Raw genomic sequence first — 18907 nt, forward strand, 5'->3', positions numbered from 1 at the left:
TGAGTTATTTTGAGGGGACAGCAGATTTACACTGTTATACAAGCTGTACACTCACTACTTTACATTGTAGCAAAGTGTAATTTCTTCAGTGTTGTCACATGAAAAGATATAATAAGAAAAAACAAAAATGTGAAGGGCGTACTCACTTTTGTGATTTATATATATATATATATATATATATATATATATATATATATATATATATATAGATAGATAGATAGATAGATAGATAGATAGATAGATAGATAGATAGATAGATAGATAGAGATATAGTTATATATATATATATATATATATATATATATAAATCACAAAAGTGAGTACGCCCTTCACATTTTTGTTTTTTCTTATTATATCTTTTCATGTGACAACACTGAAGAATATATATATATATATATATATACTGTATAAATGGTCTGCAACATGGAGACTCTTATAGACTACATTTAGGATTTCACTATACAGAGGTGCATTGATGAGGCGGCACATATATTTGCAAATGTTGAACAACAAATACCTCTCTTTTTAACGCAAATTGTTAGACAGTGTAATTTTTTATTTTTTTTGCTAGCCGGGTGGTAAGTGTGCTAGTTATAATTTGGAAGGTTGCTATTTTTGTTTACTTATCATGTTGGCAGACACTTTACACATTTTTGGTTGCATTGTAGATCTTCCTGTAAACATATCACCAATGGATCTGAAATCTGCCCTAGAAGCTATTCCAGAAAATGGTCAGGTTACTATTTCATCATCATCTCAACAGTGCAGACAAAACTTCTGGCAGATAACATTTGTGACCGCTACAGGCTATCAGCCTCTTATACAGGTAAGAATCTTTGTATGTGAAGGACAGTTACGTCCAGTCTTGTGTTAGTACCACAATGGTCAATTCATCAACTAGGTGCAACTTCCAAGATGAGAAAGTGCTAAATGCAAACAGTGTATTCTCTCTTTCAATGCAAAAATGCATACAATACTTGCCTATTTCCTCACAAAAATTCAGACAGGCATTACACCAAAAAAAAGAAGCATTTTTAAAGAGACAGTACACTGTTTGCACTTAGCACTTTCTCATCTTGGAAGTTCCACCTGTTTGATGGATTGATCATATAGTTATTGATTAATTGATGTATTTTTGATATTTATGAGCTTTAGGATTTAAAGAGAGGGGGCATTCACTTTCAGACTATTTTCTTGGTATTGAATATTTCAAAATTGAACTGCAGAAGGCTCTTTTTCCTTGTCTTTCTTTTTTCTTTTTTTTTTCTTTTTTTGATCATGTAGGCACTAAGGCCCCATTCACACCTGAGCGTTTTGTAGCTTGAAGCCTGAAGCTACAAAGCACTGGAGGGGAAAAAATCTATTATTCTCAATGGAGATGGTTCACATTTCCACTCCAAGTCACCTGAAGCCGAAAGCCTGAAGCTCAAACAAGTTCTGGACCCTTTTTTGTTGCTCAAATCGGGCAGATTTGGGAGTTTTTCTTCTTTTTACATTGGTTACCTTTTGCCCTGCACAAAATCACAGCAAAACGCGGTAAAAAAACAATGCAAAAACCACCGCAAAATCGTGTGAATGGGAGCAGATAGTAAAGTTATTTTTTTTACATTTTTGTGTTATTACCAGCCAGCTTCTTTCTATCGCTTGGATTTCCCAGTGGGACATTTTCTTCAGCTGTAGTTTGTTTCTCTTCCTCCTTGAATGAAGCCACAATTAAGGTATCTCTGTCTGAAAATCCATTTTTTTATTTTACATCTTGGAGAATTTACTGGAAATGCAGCACATCACTTGACTTTGCAGTGGCCAACACAGCTGGATGAAGCTGGGAATTGTGAAGATATGTCACCATTGGAGTCCCTAAGAAATATAATAAACCTGTGTTTTTACAAAACTGAGTTATCAGTTTTAGTTGGAATGTTCTCTGAAAACGTCAAAACAGATACCCCAGTTTGGGCAATTTTTAATAGAGCTGATGTCTTAAAGCCGAATTCCATTGAGAAAACAAAACTATCATTATTAAGCTGAATTCAATACAAGGAACAACCTTTGGAAAAAAAAAATCATTCATCTTTTCAGGTCTGTTGCTAGGGGGTCCCTCGTAATCTGCGTCTTCTTCTTCAAGGCGCCTGACATAATTTCCCTTGGCGCCCGTGCTCACTGGTGCTTCTGGGAGATGTCTGTCATCATTTCCCAGGAGTCACTTGGCAACACCGAGGTCTGTAATCTCATTACATTGTCATCCGTCGCCACCTGTTGTTATGGCAACGTTACAAACAATCAGCGCTACGCCCACCGATAAATCGTGCATGCGCGAGATCGAGAGGTGCATGCATGCTGGTTACCCAATTTGCTTAAGAAAAAATTTGTTTAAGAAGATTGAATATATTTAGACATACCAAACATACCAAAAGATTGATTTAGAGTTTGCATAACCCTAACATTATCTAAAATGTAAAATGATTCAGAAAGAATGCAAGAATAACATTTGTTTGAAGTTATATATATGTTAATGTGACTTCTATGTCCTGGCTAGATAAATGACTCAACTGTCACTGGAATAAACGCTAAAATGTATTCCACAAAAGCGGTTAATGGAGGCCTGTTCCGTCAACGTATGCTTGGAGACCTTGTGAGGACGCCACATAAAAATCCTCAGGTTGGTATAACTATGTTTGTTACGTATTCTACACTTTAAAGTGATCTTAAACAAAAATTATTTTACATAAGTACTTTAAGCTCTCTGTTTGACTAATTTCTTTCAACAAGCTGCAATGCCTTCATTTCAGTCCACTACTATGGAATGTTGTGCCAAAAATAAGGCAGGCAGAGGACAAAGGACTAGTCTCCCATATTGCAGCAAATCTTTTCAAGGTTACTGACTTACAATGGCTTGTTCTGCAAAGGGTCTCTGTATGGTGGTTGCCATCTTGTTATGGGTAGAGTTTTCTGTCCTCAATGTCAGAGCCTCCAGCAAGTAGAACCATGAGCACCACATTAGTGACATCACTGAATTTCACTCATAATCTCCTGATACTAGCAATCGGAGGTAGCATAAATCCCATACTGAACATATACAGCTATCTGGTTGTAGGCAGTAAATGCACTGCTATTTTTCAGGAGAAAATTTAAAGGTAATTTAGGGTACAGCTTGGACACAATAAACAATTTTAAATGTTCCCTATAAATCTTTTTTTGAGTTCCAGTCAATTTTAAGCATACATCACTTTTAAAATAAAGCCGTACTAAATGCAAGTTTACGCACCTATGCTCCAACAGTCTGACACCTGCGAGGTCCCTTGGCAGCATCTTCTTTGCGGCTTTTTCTGGCTGCTGGTCTGATTGGCTGGATGACATCACTCCTGTGCATGTGCAGGAATTCTTCATCTGCCACACTTTTACTGTCCTTCATTTTTGCCACTTGAATTGTTCAATTGTTTATATTTTGATTACATTTTCTAAGAGCAGTTCTGTCATTTATTTTTCCCTTATATTGTGCTATCATCACTATGTATATATGACCAATGTATAATTTTTCTTTTCTCCTTTTATTTTGGAAGAATAAGATTCAACATGTCATGCAGTAATTTCCATCATTTTCTTTCACACTTTTTGATATTTTTGGCTAAACATTTCAATCTCCTTTTCTCTTTTGGCATAAGTGTAGACACCAACCACTTTAATGATTTGTGAAATCAATTAAATATGCTAATTGTTTAAAGATGGAGTCTGTTCAGGTATGTGTGTGTGTGTGTGTGTGTATATGTGTATATATATATATATATATATATATACCTAAACAGATATACAGTATATATATATATATATATATATATATATATATATATATATATATATATATATATATATATATATATATATATATATATATATATATATATATATATATATATATATATATATATATATATATAAACTTGCCATATCTGTTTTAAACTAGCTAAGACTAAGGCTTCTGCTGAAATGTGTCAACTCTATTGTTTTATTGTCACTCTGATGTACCAATAAACTACAACAGGGACATAGGCAGGAATAAAAACCAAGAAGCTTTTAACGCTGCTAAGATCCAGAAGCCAGTAATAACTAAAGAGCACAAACCGGCAGCCTATGCAACCCAAGCTAGCACCAATAGAGAGACTAAAGAAGAGGCTAGGCCTCCCCTCACTATCAAGGCTTTGACTCAAGCTGTATCTAAAATGGCCTAGTTTCAGGCTACTTTGCAAACATTCTGTAAAATCCAGAAGTCGATAGGACAAGTAATGGAGGCTCACACAACTATGCAAAAGTCCTTGATAGACATGAAACAGACTGTCCACATTAACTTCAGAGCAAGGGGAGATGTCATCCCCTGCCAATAAAAGGTGTTGCCACTGTAGGGAAACCGTGCATCTTTGTTTTCAGGTAGACAGACACAGGTAGCCAATGCACATCATTCCCCCAGGATTGCCACAGAACTGCACAGAAAAAAGAAGCAAACTAAGAGAACAGCACAAGCACAGACTGCTGAACCCACTCCGAAACACGTTTCCCAATAAATTGATGGGTCCTTCGCCTATAGTCACAATTTAAGTAGAAGGGGTTTACAACAAGGGTCTGCTGGACATGGGGGTGCAAGTGATGTTACTGGATCAAGACATGTATTATGTTGTAAGACTTGGAGATTTGGGGTATCAGAATGCAGAAGTTCCCACATGATGGGTAACGCCCAATTGGACTGACATTAGATCCTTCTGCAATTGGGAAAACAGAGACATTTGATACCTTAGTAGTCAGGTGTCCTCACACTCCTGGGGCAAAACAGAACTCTTTGCTGATTGGGACAAACACCAATCTAGTGAGAAGACTACTCGCCCCTATAGCCATGAAGAGTGACTCATCCATTGAAAATGTTCATTGTCATCTATGTCTAGCCTATCAACGTTTTCTGCAGAAGCAGAAGGCCCCAAGGGGTAGGAAAGCTCTGGAGACTGGGCCCTGAAGAAAGAGTTCTGCAACGTAGGGCAATAGCTTGATTGCGAGCCACTGTCTAGTTAACCTGGGACCAGCCTGGACCATTTGTGGTCCTTGAAGCTGATTTTCAGGGAAAGGAAATTGAGGTGGAGCTGATTCCTGACGTTGTGTCGACTAAGACCTTTGCATAAAATCATAGGAAAATCCCTGTCAGTATCTGAAACAATACTGATCTCCTTGTCAAGCTAAAACCTAAACCTTGGATGTTGCACGGGCAGGTGAACACAGCAACTCCAGTTGCACCATCTGGTCTGGTGGGGGAGCCACAGACAAAATATGAGAAGACAGGTTCTACCATCAAAACTCCCCATTATCACCTGCGTTGAAGGGGAGGGTCAAGGGACAGCAAATGAAATAGCAGGAGATGTTCTTAAAAAATGACTACAATGTGAGCTGTGCTAAAATGGCTCAACACAGAATTCAACTTCAGGAAGATAAACCTTTCAGAAGAGGGCTCAGCGAATACCATCAGACGATCTGGAAGATCTTCAAGAGCAACTGGCTGAGTTGCAGTGGACAGGGATAATTTGAGATTCGTCAAGCCTTACACCTCCCCCATAGTGGTGTAAGGAACAAAAATGTCTCCCTCAGAATGTGTATTGATTATCGAACACTTAACCGGAGAACAAATCCTGAACAATACACCACTCCGTGGATAGAAGATGATCTGCAGTACCTATCAGGGCAAAGGGGCTGAGTGTGTTAGATCTGAAAAGCAGGTATTACCAAAACCCTATGGACCCAAAAGACAGGGAGAAGACTGATTTAATTTGTCCACTGGGTTTTATCGAGTTCAACAGAATGTCCCAAGGATTGTCAGGAGCCCCTGCAATCATTCAGTGACTAATGGAATGTATCATAGGAGACATGAACCCGATTGAGAAGACTTTTGAGGAACACAAGGTGCGACTAGAAAAAGTATTGTAGAGGCTCCATTAAGAAGGGTTAGAATTGTTGGAGAATTGTCAATTCTATCAACCCTAAGTCACCTATCTAAGGCATGTTGTTTCCATAGAGGGAGTAGCCACCAACCCAAGAAAAGTAGATACTGTCACATCCTAGCCTAGATAGAATCATGTCAGTGCACTGAAGATCATTCTTAGGATTCTGCTCCTACTGCCGAAATTTTGTCGAAGGGTTCACTAAAATTGCCCTTTGTGCAGTATGACCTGCCTCAGCCATATCCATTCCAATCAAGGAAGAATAAGCTCATAAAAAGACTGTTAGATCTGCTATGTATTCAGAAATCCAGAATATCCCCCTATCCTCCTCAAAGGAACCCCCAGCTAGTTTCAACTCCACTCTTCTAAATATGCTTGGGGGTCTCTCGGCCAAAAACAAACAGAATTGGAGTATACCCATTGCAGCTGTAGTACGTGCTTATAATAGCACTGAAAATGGTGGCTTGTGCTATTCACCATATCTGCTGATATTTGGGAAGGATGGTTGACTACGTTTCGATCTGACCTTTGGCACTTCCTTAGATCAGACCTCAATAACATCTCAGCAAGGATTTTTCAAAGAATTTGCATGGATGAAAAAAGCTTGGGGGGTCTCCAAAGCCTGAGGTCAACAGAACAAAAAGAACATTGACCTTAAAGTGAGGATACAAGACTTGCAGCCTGGGGACAGGGTATTGCTGAGAGATTTGGGTGCCCAAGGGAAGCACAAAGTAGCAGATTCACCCAGAAGGGAAAATTGGCCTGTTAAAAATACAGTAGGGCATTCTAATAATCTCTTGCCCATAGTGGAAGCAGTTCAGATTTCCTCACAGATTGATGCTAGTCTACTAGCATGGTTTCTTGCAGACCTTGTTCATTTACCCAGTCTCAAGACATTGTTCCAAACACAGATGAAGAGGACATTGCGGAAAAAGGGACGGGAATCGACTGGCTGTGGCCTTCTTCACCTAAAGAAACTACATCTACTTTAGCCAAAGAAACAGACTTAATCCCTAGACCTGTGACGCCAGAATGCACTCTTCAATGTCGGTCACTAGGGGCCTCAGAGGACCTCGTAGTGTCATCTATAGCAGAAGATGCAGAGACGGATCAAGATCACATGAATATAACAATGGAAACCTACTGCATCGCAGTAACTACGAACCAAGCAAGCCATTTGGACCTCAAAGGGACTGATGTTAGATACCTTGGGAGAAAGTTCAGGAGATTTGTTTTCATCCGATCTCCATAAAGGACAACGGGGCTTTGACAGGTCCATCTCCGCACAGTGAGCGAAGATGAACCTGTCATCCGCCTGCTTAGCGGGGATCAGCAGCTGGATCCCTGCTGAGCAAAGCGGAGTCCGTACACGGTCAAGCCCTGTTTTGATGTTTGTTTTGTGTGTTTGCTGTAATTGTTGTGCATTTGCTTCTCAAAAGTGGGTTTTTGTGGACATGGCTTACATTTTTTGTGTATTTTTCCTGTGCCACCATGCGTTTATGAGCATCTGACCCGTGTCTTGTTATTGTTACTAACAAATGTCAATTGTACTCTTACGTCTCCTAACTCTGCTTCACCATGTACACAGAAAAGCAGCTCCCTACTTACCATAATCAAAAATATATATGTGTGGGAACTGGGGTGGGGTTGGTGTTATGCTGTAGTTTGTTGGTATGCTGCATTTTTTCTTACTGTTAATCATGTTGTATGCTAAATTATGTTATTACCATTGTTAATCCTTTTTAAGCTTGCCTAGTTACCAACCATATTGGGTGACAATATAATATTATGTGCCTTTATTATGTGGTTTGGTGCATATCTTTGATATCACACTACTATTGGGTACTAAGTATTACTTTCAGTGACTTCCTGTGATATTGTATGCTTGTACACTCAACATAGTGTGTTAGAGGGGCTTAGGTTCTTAAGAGGGTCAAGGCAAAGAATCCATCCTATCCGGTAGCTATAATGGGAGTAGCGCTACACATGTATGGCCAACTTTGCAAAAGATCAGACAATTGACAATTGAATCTGACAATTCATGGACTAAATTGGAAGGCAAGGCCATAACATGCATAGACATTCTATGGTGACCTTTCTCCACTTATAACAGATTACATCTTATCATTCAACAGGTTGAAGTCTACATCAATGGAATTCCATCCCAATGTACCGGGGACTGTGGTTACACCTGGAATATGAGGGAAACTCCCGAGATAAGCTCTATTAGTACAGGTAGAGTATCCACATATCATCTGTACTATTTACCTGGAAGAAGTTTTGTTTAGGGGGAGTTGAAAAGTCTGCATTACCATACCGTCACTCCAGCTAGCCCCAATGCTGTCCTCTCCTCCCTATGGGTCCCCATGCTGTGGGCGGTTCCTCAGTTTCATCACATACAATGCAGTACTAATAACCCTGTATTGCTTGTGGTGGATACAGAAGTGTGGCTGGGAGTGCCTTAGAGAGGCAGCAGCGCTGGACTGGTTGCACTAATGAAAGGACCCACTTGGGGCAAGCTATAAATGAAGTATTACCCTTCAATCCTCTACCCTTAGGCAAAAGCAAGCATTTAACCCTTGAAGTAGGGGAAGGCCCCACTGCAAAATTATTTTTTTCTTGTGTGTGTGAGTTGGGCTTTAACTCCAGCCTACAGCACTCTATTTTCAACTTTTGAAAATAAGGATTCTTATCCTGGTGTGTTAGCTTTCTGAACTGAGCCTATTGTGTTTCACATTTGCCATTCATTCTTCATATGGGCTAGCTTTGCACTAGACACTATTGGGATTTGATTTTTGACCATATTATGATACAGTTGATGCCCCTCTGTGCTTACACAGAAGCACCCCATAAGGATGTTACTTGCAGTCACTAGAGCAATGGTGGTCAACGTAAAAAATAAAACAGAAAAAATAAAAATAGAAAAGAGTCTCAAATGGTGCTCCGACTCTTCTAGAGGGCCGCTTGCAACACATTTGCAACACATTTTTGTACATTGAGGTGTAGTGCTTCGAGTTAGTCATCCAAAATGAATGGGCTTTAACACACTTTAACCAATTTCAGACTGGACCATTTTGCAGGCCAAATGACCAGACCACTTTTTGCGATTCAGCACTGCGTCGCTTTAACTGACAATTGCGCGGTCGTGCGACATGGCTACCAAACAAAATGTACGTCCTTTTTTTCCCACAAATAGAGCTTTCTTTTGGTGGCATTTGATCACCCCTGCAATTTTTATTTTTTGAGCTATAAACAAAAAAGAGCCACAATTTTGAAAAAAAAAAACGCATTATTTTTTACTTTAATAAATATCCCCCAAAAATATATAAAAAAACGTTTTTTTTCCTCAGTTTTGGCCAATATGTATTCTTCTACATATTTTTGGTAAAAAAAAAAGCAATAAGCGATTATTGATTGGTTTGCGCAAAATTTATAGCGTTTACAAAATAGGGGATAGTTTTATGGCATTTTTAATAATATATATTTTTTTCACTAGTAATGGCGGCGATCAGCGATTTTTATTGTGATTGTGACATTATGGCGGACACATTGGACATTTTTGACACATTTTTGGGACCATTGTCATTTATACAGCAATCAGTGCTATACAAATGCCCAGATACCTGTGTAAATGACACTGGCAGTGAAGGGGTTAACGGGGGGGGCAGTGTAGGGGTTAAATGTTTCCTAGGGGCATGTTACTAACTGTGGGGGGAGTGGCTGTGTGTTGGTGAACACTGATCTCTGCTCCAATCACAGGGAGCAGAGATCAGTGTCACTTGTTGCTAGGTAGAACGGGGAGATGCTGTTTACATCGGCAAGTGTCCACTTGCCAGGTGACTTGCCACATCACCTGCCACAAGTTGTGGATTGTCCACTTGCCACATCACCTGCCACGTCACTTGCCACGTCACCTGCCACAAGTTGTGGATTGTCCACTTGCCACGTCACCTGCCACGTCACTTGCCACAAGTTGTGGATTGTCCACTTGCCACGTCACTTGCCACATCACCTGCCAGGTCACTTGCCACATCACCTGCCACAAGTTGTGGATTGTCCAGTTACCACGCCACTTGCCACGTCACCTGCCACAAGTTGTGGATTGTCCACTTGCCACGTCACCTGCCACGTCACTTGCCACAAGTTGTGGATTGTCCACTTGCCACATCACCTGCCAGGTCACTTGCCACGTCACTTGCCACATCACCTGCCACACATTGTGGATTGTCCACTTGTCACGTCACCTGCCACGTCACCTGCCACGTCACCTGCCACAAGTTGTGGATTGTCCACTTGCCACGTCACCTGTCACATCACCTGCCACAAGTTGTGGATTGTCCGCTTGCCACGTCACTTGCCACGCCACCTGCCACGTTGCCTGCCACAAGTTGTGGATTGTCCACTTGCCACGTCACCTGCCACATCAACTGCCACAAGTTGTGGATTGTCCACTTGCCACGTCACCTGCCACATCACCTGCCATGAGTTGTGGATTGTCCACTTGCCACGTCACCTGCCATGTCACCTGCCACGTCACCTGCCACAAGTTGTGGATTGTCCACTTGCCACGTCACCTGCCACGTCACCTGCCACAAGTTGTGGATTTTCCACTTGCCACGTCACCTGCCACATCACCTGCCAGGTCACTTACCACGTCACTTGCCACGTCACCTGCCACAAGTTGTGGATTGTCCACTTGCCACGTCACCTGCCACGTCATTTGCCACAAGTTGTGGTTTGCCCACTTGCCACGTCACCTGCCATGTCACCTGCCATGTCACCTGCCACAAGTTGTGGATTGTCCACTTGCCACATTACCTGTCCCGTCACATGCCACAAGTTGTGGATTGTCCGCTTGTCACGTCACTTGCCACGTCACCTGCCACGTCGCCTGGCACAAGTTGTGGATTGTCCACTTGCCACGTCACCTGCCAGGTCACTTGCCACGTCACCTGCCACAAGTTGTGGATTTTCCACTTGCCATGTCACCTGCCACAAGTTGTGGATTGTCCACTTGCCAAGTCACCTGCCACGTCACCTGCCACAAGTTGTGGATTGTCCACTTGCCACGTCACTTGCCACATCACCTGCCACAAGTTGTGGATTGTCCACTTGCCACGTCACTTGCCAGGTCACCTGCCACATCACCTGCCACAAGTTGTGGATTGTCCACTTGCCATGACACCTGCCAGGTCACTTGCCACGTCACCTGCCACAAGTTGTGGATTGTCCACTTGCCACATCACCTGTCATGTCACCTGCCACAAGTTGTGGATTGTCCGCTTGCCATGTCACTTGCCACGTTACCTGCCACGTCACCTGCCACAAGTTGTGGATTGTCCACTTGCCACGTCACCTGCCACGTCACCTGCCACAAGTTGTGGATTGTCCACTTGCCACGTCACCTGCCACATCACCTGCCAGGTCACTTATCACGTCACTTGCCACGTCACCTGCCACAAGTTGTGGATTGTCCACTTGCCACGTCACCTGCCACGTCACTTGCCACAAGTTGTGGATTGTCCACTTGCCACGTCACCTGCCACATCACCTGCCAGGTCACTTTCCACGTCACTTGCCACGTCACCTGCCACACATTGTGGATTGTCCACTTGTCACGTCACCTGCCACGTCACCTGCCACAAGTTGTGGATTGTCCACTTGCCACGTCACCTGTCACGTCACCTGCCACAAGTTGTGGATTGTCCGCTTGTCACGTCACTTGCCACGTCACCTGCCACGTCACCTGCCACAAGTTGTGGATTGTCCACTTGCCACGTCACCTGCCAGGTCACTTGCCACGTCACCTGCCACATCAACTGCCACAAGTTGTGGATTGTCCACTTGCCATGTCACCTGCCATGTCACCTGCCACAAGTTGTGGATTTTCCACTTGCCACGTCACTTGTCACATCACCTGCCACAAGTTGTGGATTGTCCACTTGCCACGTCACTTGCCAGGTCACCTGCCACATCACCTGCCACAAGTTGTGGATTGTCCACTTGCCACGACACCTGCCAGGTCACTTGCCACGTCACCTGCCACAAGTTGTGGATTGTCCACTTGTCACGTTACCTGCCACAAGTTGTGGATTGTCCACTTGCCACATCACCTGTCATGTCACCTGCCACAAGTTGTGTATTGTCAGCTTGCCACGTCACTTGCCACGTCACTTGCCACGTTACCTGCCACGTCGCCTGCCACAAGTTGTGGATTGTCCACTTGCCACGTCACCTGCCAGGTTGCTTGCCACGTAACCCTGCCACATCAGCTGCCACAAGTTGTGGATTGTCCACTTGCCATGTCACCTGCCACAAGTTGTGGATTGTCCACTTGCCACGTCACCTGCCATGTCACCTGCCACAAGTTGTTAATTGTCCACTTGCCACATCACCTGCCACGTCACCTGCCACAAGTTGTGGATTGTCCACTTGCCACGTCAGTTGCCACATCACCTGCCACAAGTTGTGGATTGTCCACTTGCCACATCACTTGCCACATCAACTGCCACAAGTTGTGGATTGTCCACTTGCCACGTCACCTGCCATGTCACCTGCCACGTCACCTGTCACAAGTTGTGGATTGTCCACTTGCCACATCACCTGCCACAAGTTGTGGATTGTCCACTTGCCACGTCACTTGCCACGTCACCTGCCACAAGTTGTGGATTGTCCACTTGCCACGTCACCTGCCACAAGTTGTGGATTGTCCACTTGCCATGTCACCTGCCACAAGTTGTGGATTGTCCACTTGCCACGTCACTTGCCACGTCACCTGCCACAAGTTGTGGATTGTCTGCTTGCCACGTCACTTGCCACATCACCTGCCACAAGTTGTGGATTTTCAACTTGCCACGTCACCTGCTACGTCACCTGCCACGTCACCTGCCACAAGTTGTGGATTGTCCACTTGCCACGTCACTTGCCACCTGCCTTGTCACTTGCCACAAGTTGTGGATTGTCCACTTGCAATTGCAATTGTTTAAAAACATTTTTAATGGTTTTTCATCATTTGCAATAATTTTTGAGATTTTTAATATAAAAAAAATAGGTCGCCTTTATAAACGCGGTAGCGGCGTTTTGCAGCGTTTTACCGTGTTTTGCGTCTGAAACGTGGAAACCTTTGCGTCGGAACCCATTTTTTTGCTTCTGGAAAAACGAGGTTAAACGCAACTGCATAAAAATGGCAAAAAACGAGACTGTGTACATAGACACATAGGATAACAATGAATGAGTTCAGGGGCAGTTGAAAAAAGTGTCCAACTGCCTCTGAACACGCGTTTAACAGCGTCTCGTGTGCATGAAGCCTAAGGGTTAAAATTGTCAGTGTTGATTGAGAGAGTGAAGTTCTGCTTTAATGCCCAAAAATGTTGTTACTGAAATGCACACATCATTTTTATAAATGGCTGCAATAAAACCACCCAGCATTGGTGTCAGTGCATGCAACAAAAACCCCCAGCATTGGTGTCCATGACTTCAATAAAAACCCCATCATTGGTCTTAGTGACCACAATAATCATGTCCATAATACAAACAAGCTAAAACTAGTGTTTAATATTTTATATTACATGATGATCCAGAATTGTATACCTTCCAATATTGTACATGTCCATGGAATTGCTAATTTTGCTGACAAATTTCTTTTTGAACACTTTATTTTAGAGTGGAATGGAGATGTTGAAGCCCTTATAATAAATGGAACTGGATTCTCAAACAGTATTGGCAATGATACCACTTCTGTTACTATTGGCAACATTACCTGCCCCATTCTTAGTATTACAGGTAAGTCATTTAATGAACAATGTAACCAACACAACCAATAACCATACGTGTTAAAAAACAAGAAGGGATTTCACTAGTATTGGAATTTTTTCTGTTTATGATTTTCCATTTGACGTGTGCAAGTGTGGGAAGACCAGAATTTCCACACTCTCATCAAGGATTGTTTGGCCGCGGTGAAAATAAATGGCATCAATTTAAACTGTTTATTGATGCAAGCAGAAGGTTTTAAATTCAGTAGGGCTTCATGAGAGTTTTTGGGGAAACTATATCCCAAGACCATATACTGTAGATCAATAGCGGCTGGTGAGGGACGGAGGCCGGGAGAAGAAAGAGCTGGGCCGCTCCAGCGAGCACATAGGCATTCTCCTTCCGGTCAAATAGAAACCAGAAGTGTGTCCTAAGACACAATTGGCCAGGGAGTCCCAAGACTCCCTGGCCAATAGGGGCTATCTGATTGGCCAGGAGGAGAATAAGGCAGAATAGCAGATATTAATTTGCAAAAGTCACACAACTGGGTGGGATCATGGCATATGCCTTGAGCCTCTGCTAATAGGAAAAAAGGTGACAGGAAGCCTGGATATTGAAAGAATGTTCTAGGGTTGTCATAAAGAGCTGTAACCCATGAGAGAAAGTGAGGACCAAGTCACCAAGTTGTCAATAGTGTCTTTAGATATGGCCTTGATAGGCTATCAAATGCCTTGTAAATTTCAAAAATATTAGAAAGGTCTTCTGCTCCCTGATTTGTCCATGTGTATATTACTGGAATTTTTTATTATTTTTATCTTTAGCCAATGAAATCAGATGTCTGGTACAGGAGACAAGTGCGGGGACCTTCCCGATCACAGTGTACATCGCAGGGGTTGGGCTGGCACAGTTTTCTGGAGGAAACCTGACCCTTACCCAAGAGCTGTCTGTTTCATCTATCATACCATTGGCAGGAAGCTCAGCAGGTAATGTTAAATGCTTGCATGTTTTCTAATGTGTAACTGTAACACCTACAGCAGGTATTTATAACCTCTGACAGAGCTCACAGTCCTTTACATGACATTGCATTCATCTGATTTTTTTTCGCCACAAGGATGCCTTTGGTCAGGCATCATCCAGGGTCACTATGTACTTTCTCGACTGAGATTTGTGCTCAGAAATAATAAAGTTATATAAATACTGGTGCCTCTGCATTTTTGGCCTTGTTGACAAATGCTGATGTATATCAGCCCCTGCTGCAGCCTCTCACCTTGTGACTTGCAGTACTACAAAGTTAGTGTTGCAGTCTGATCACTGCAGAGACTGAGAAAAATGATGGTAAGTATGGTAACAATTTTCTGTATTCCTGGGGCTAATCATGTCAACCTACGAATGGGTTATAGCTAGCATGAAAATAAAGGGCGGGACCAAGAAAATTATAGAAAAACAAGACACTATGCAGCCTGAATGCAAAAGGAGTGTAATAATATCACACGGAAAGCGCAGAAGCAAGCACCAAAGTGCCCAAAGCCCAGAAAGGGCCATCCATCATGTCCAAATGATAATGTCAGATGAAAGTGTGAGGAGACTTTTAGCTGGCAGCCTTGCACAGCACTTCCACTGGAACCCTGGCATGACTTGCCCACAAAGTCAATGGCCCTTGAATACACATGAACCCCCTCTGGAGGGAAAGATCTAAAGCTACCTATGCTTGTCTGATGGTTTGAACTATCCAAGAGCAAAGGTGGTGCCATATGACCCCTTATTAGGACCTACTGGTAGGATGAACAAGTTATCCGCCAGCCTTTTGTTTTATTAACAAAAGTAGAGTTACACTTTAAATAGTCAAAATGCATCCAGACAGGTGCCTTCATTCCACCCGAAGCTGCTGTGGAACTCAAAAGCATCCCAGCTGGGGATTTGTTAAATCTAGAGAAACATCACTGAATGAAGTAAGATGCAGCATGTGTTACAGACAAATAAAACGGTAATAAAATCAGGCAGAATTACATAACCCCCCCCCCCCCCACACCGGGTAAGCATGGAAGGAGGGAGCCATGCTGCTGCTTACCACCTGCCAATTGCACCATTTAGGGCGCATACATCTGCCCGGGCATCATGGATCAGCAGGGAATTTACTGCCGACCAGGAGCCCTCCACCTGGAGAGGCTAAACCAGGCAGGAGAGCTAGGGATTTTCATTATTCTTCCTATACTCATTCTTTCAGTAGCAGGAGAACTGTCCTGGAGTGAGGACAAAAAAGCATCACTGGGGTATGGGGAATCCCTCCTTTTATTTGAGCAGAGGGTTGTCCTGTGGGGTCAGAGGAGTAGAGCTGACCCATTCGTAAATTGACATGATTAGCCCCAGGAAAGAATATAGCTTTTTTGCTGTCAATTTGTGACATGCCAAGAATTAATTACATAATGTAAATGAGATGTATTTAACCACTTAAGGACCAGCCTCGTTTTGGAATTTAGGTGTTTACATGTTTAAAACATTTTTTTTTGCTAGAAAATTACTTGGAACCCCTAAACATTATATATTGTGTTTTTTTCTTCTAACACCCTAGAGAATAAAATGGCCGTCATTGCAATACTTTTTTCACACCATATTTGCGCAGCGGTCTTACAAGCGCACTTTTTTTGGAAAAAATTCACTTTTTTGAATAAAAAAATAAGAAACAATAGAATAACAGTAAACTTAGTCCATTTTTTTATATTGTGAAAGATAATGTTACGCTGAGTAAATTGATACCCAACATGTCATGCTTCAAAATTGCGCCCGCTCGTGGAATGGCGTCAAACTTTTACCCTCAAAAATCTCCATAGGTGACGTTTTAAAAATTCTACAGGTTGCATGTTTTGAGTTACAGAGGAGATCTAGGGCTAGAATTATTGCTCTCGCTCTACCGATTGTGGCAATAACTCACGTGTGGTTTGACCACTGTTTTCATATGCGGGCGCTACTCAGGTATGTGTTCGCTTCTGCGCGTGAGCTCATTGGGACAGATTGCGATTTCTTTTACCTAATTTTATAAATGTTTTCATTGTTTTAAAAAAAAAAAAATCTGGATCACTTTTATTCCTATTACAAAGAATCATCCCTTGTAATAGAAAAAAGCATGACAGGACCTCTTAAATATGAGATCTGGGGTCAAAAAGTCCTCAGATCTCATATTTGGACTAAAATGCAATAAAAAAAAAAATTGACATTTGAAAAAAATACTTTGAAAAAAATGTGCCTTTAAGAGCTATGGGCGGAAGTGATGTTTTTACATAGCTTCCGCCCTGCTATGGTATGGAGATGGGTGGGGGCCATCTTAGCCTCACTCGTCTCCATACCCAGGCACCAAGAGGACCCAATCACCTCCGCCGCTGCCGACGGCTCCGGTAAGCGGCGGAAGGCGCGGGTGAGTGGCGGGAGGGGCCCTCTCCCGCTGCTGAAAACGGTGATCTTGCTGTGAATCTGCCGCAGAGATCACCATTATCCTAAATACGACCAGCTCCTGAAATGATGGATATCTCGGTTGTGGCAGCAGCTATTCAAAATTTGGGATTTTATTTCACTTTCAGTGATAGTGGTAAATATGACAAAATGAGAGCAAATCTCCCTAGCAGGGACACAAACAGCAATAAAAAACAGACAGGTGTTCTAATCTATCTCCACTCAAGTTTGGCCTGTAGATATACACTAAATTCCCAAGGGGAGTATAAACCATAATATAAGTATGAAAATGTTGCTTCTGAGGAATTGCTTCCTCCTGCCTGTTGCAGACTGATGACATCATCTTAGTCTAGGCAGAATTACTTGACAGTATGGGGACTGCTTTTTTTAATGATAAAATGAACAACTTTTTATTAAAAAAAATATTGCATTTTTGCTGTCAGTTTGTGACATGTCAGAAATGTATACAATAATGTAAAACAAACAATCCAGAATGCTAGCAAATGTATACTCTTGCCATGTCTGTATTATAAAACAACACTTTATAAAAGAAAATACAAATCATCAGTAGCTGAATGCATTCAGTGTGATGTTTAATCTGCCTTCTACCACCAGGGGGCACACTGGTAACAATTCACGGCAGGGGATTTGGCGGTGACTCTGCGGTCGAAATTGGTGGAGACGTCTGCTCTGTTAACTTTATTAATCTGACTATGATTCAGTGCAGGACTTCAGCGGTAAGTAGAGGGTGAAAAATGCTTTTAGTTCCTTGCAGGTTCATGTTTGGTAGAGGAACAGTCAGGCCCGCTGTCTATTTAAAACACATGATTTAGTTAGTAGAATAAGCTGGACCAATGCAATTCAAAAAAGCTATACCTAAACTACAGCTTCAATAACTCAAGTTAGCCAATAAAGGGCAACTCATTATTGTGAAAAATATTTCAGCCAAACTTCCAATTCTTTTAGTATAGGTTCCCTGTCTAGAGAAAGAACTTTAACAACCTAACATAATTGCCCTTTCTGTTTTAAATATTGCTAAGATATAATAAAACTGAAAATATTAGTGGATGCCCTGACTAATCAAATTTGGAGTATATAGACAAAAAGATTTGATGTGTGAATGCTGAGACATTTGCACAGCTGTTGCAAATAATCCCTGCTATGTGTCTAATATGTCTAAATTACACAAACAGAAAAATATCACATAATAGCCACTAGATGAAGGTGATAATCATTGGAAATACACATTAGACACATTACAGTAATAAATTTAATAAATTTAATAATAATAATAATCATTTAATTTAATAAATTAATAGTTAGCAATGGTGGACCCCCAAACACTTTTTTTTCCTTAGTCACTTGGATGTAAGAATTTTTATACAGCATAGTAGCTAGGTGATTAGCACTTCAGCCTTGCAGTGCTGAGATTCATCAATTCAAATCCCAACCATAACCTTACCAGTTTGCATATTCATGCTTGTGTGAGTTCCCTCCCACACTCCAGACATGCAAGTAGGATAACTGACCCTAGTATGTGTATGTGAGGTTGAGACCTCTTAGATTGTTAACCCTGTGAGGGCAGGGACTGATTTGAATATAAAATATATGTAAAGCGCTGTATAAATTGCCAGTGCTATATAAACACATGTTTTAAATTAAATATATTGATTAACATAACTGGACTTGGCCTTCTTTCCTGGATAAGACCCTTTTTACACTGGAGCGTTTTGCAGACACTATAG

The 18907-nt window shown here is 41.9% G+C and overlaps 1 protein-coding gene across 1 annotated transcript in view; it reads left to right on the forward strand.

Moving 5' to 3' along the window:
* Positions 1 to 18907, forward strand: part of PKHD1L1 (PKHD1 like 1) — a 309471-nt gene that overhangs the window by 122053 nt on the left and 168511 nt on the right. Inside the window, exons 26-31 of the mRNA XM_077493225.1 lie at positions 669 to 826; positions 2534 to 2656; positions 8105 to 8204; positions 13632 to 13751; positions 14540 to 14701; positions 17778 to 17899. Coding sequence (XP_077349351.1) covers positions 669 to 826; positions 2534 to 2656; positions 8105 to 8204; positions 13632 to 13751; positions 14540 to 14701; positions 17778 to 17899 — 785 coding nt within the window. The remainder of the gene's footprint in view (positions 1 to 668; positions 827 to 2533; positions 2657 to 8104; positions 8205 to 13631; positions 13752 to 14539; positions 14702 to 17777; positions 17900 to 18907) is intronic.

This window comes from Lithobates pipiens, unplaced genomic scaffold (genome assembly GCF_037356315.1).
Source record: "Lithobates pipiens isolate NorthernLeopardFrog02 unplaced genomic scaffold, aLitPip1_a1.2 Scaffold_19, whole genome shotgun sequence".
NCBI lineage: Eukaryota > Metazoa > Chordata > Amphibia > Anura > Ranidae > Lithobates > Lithobates pipiens.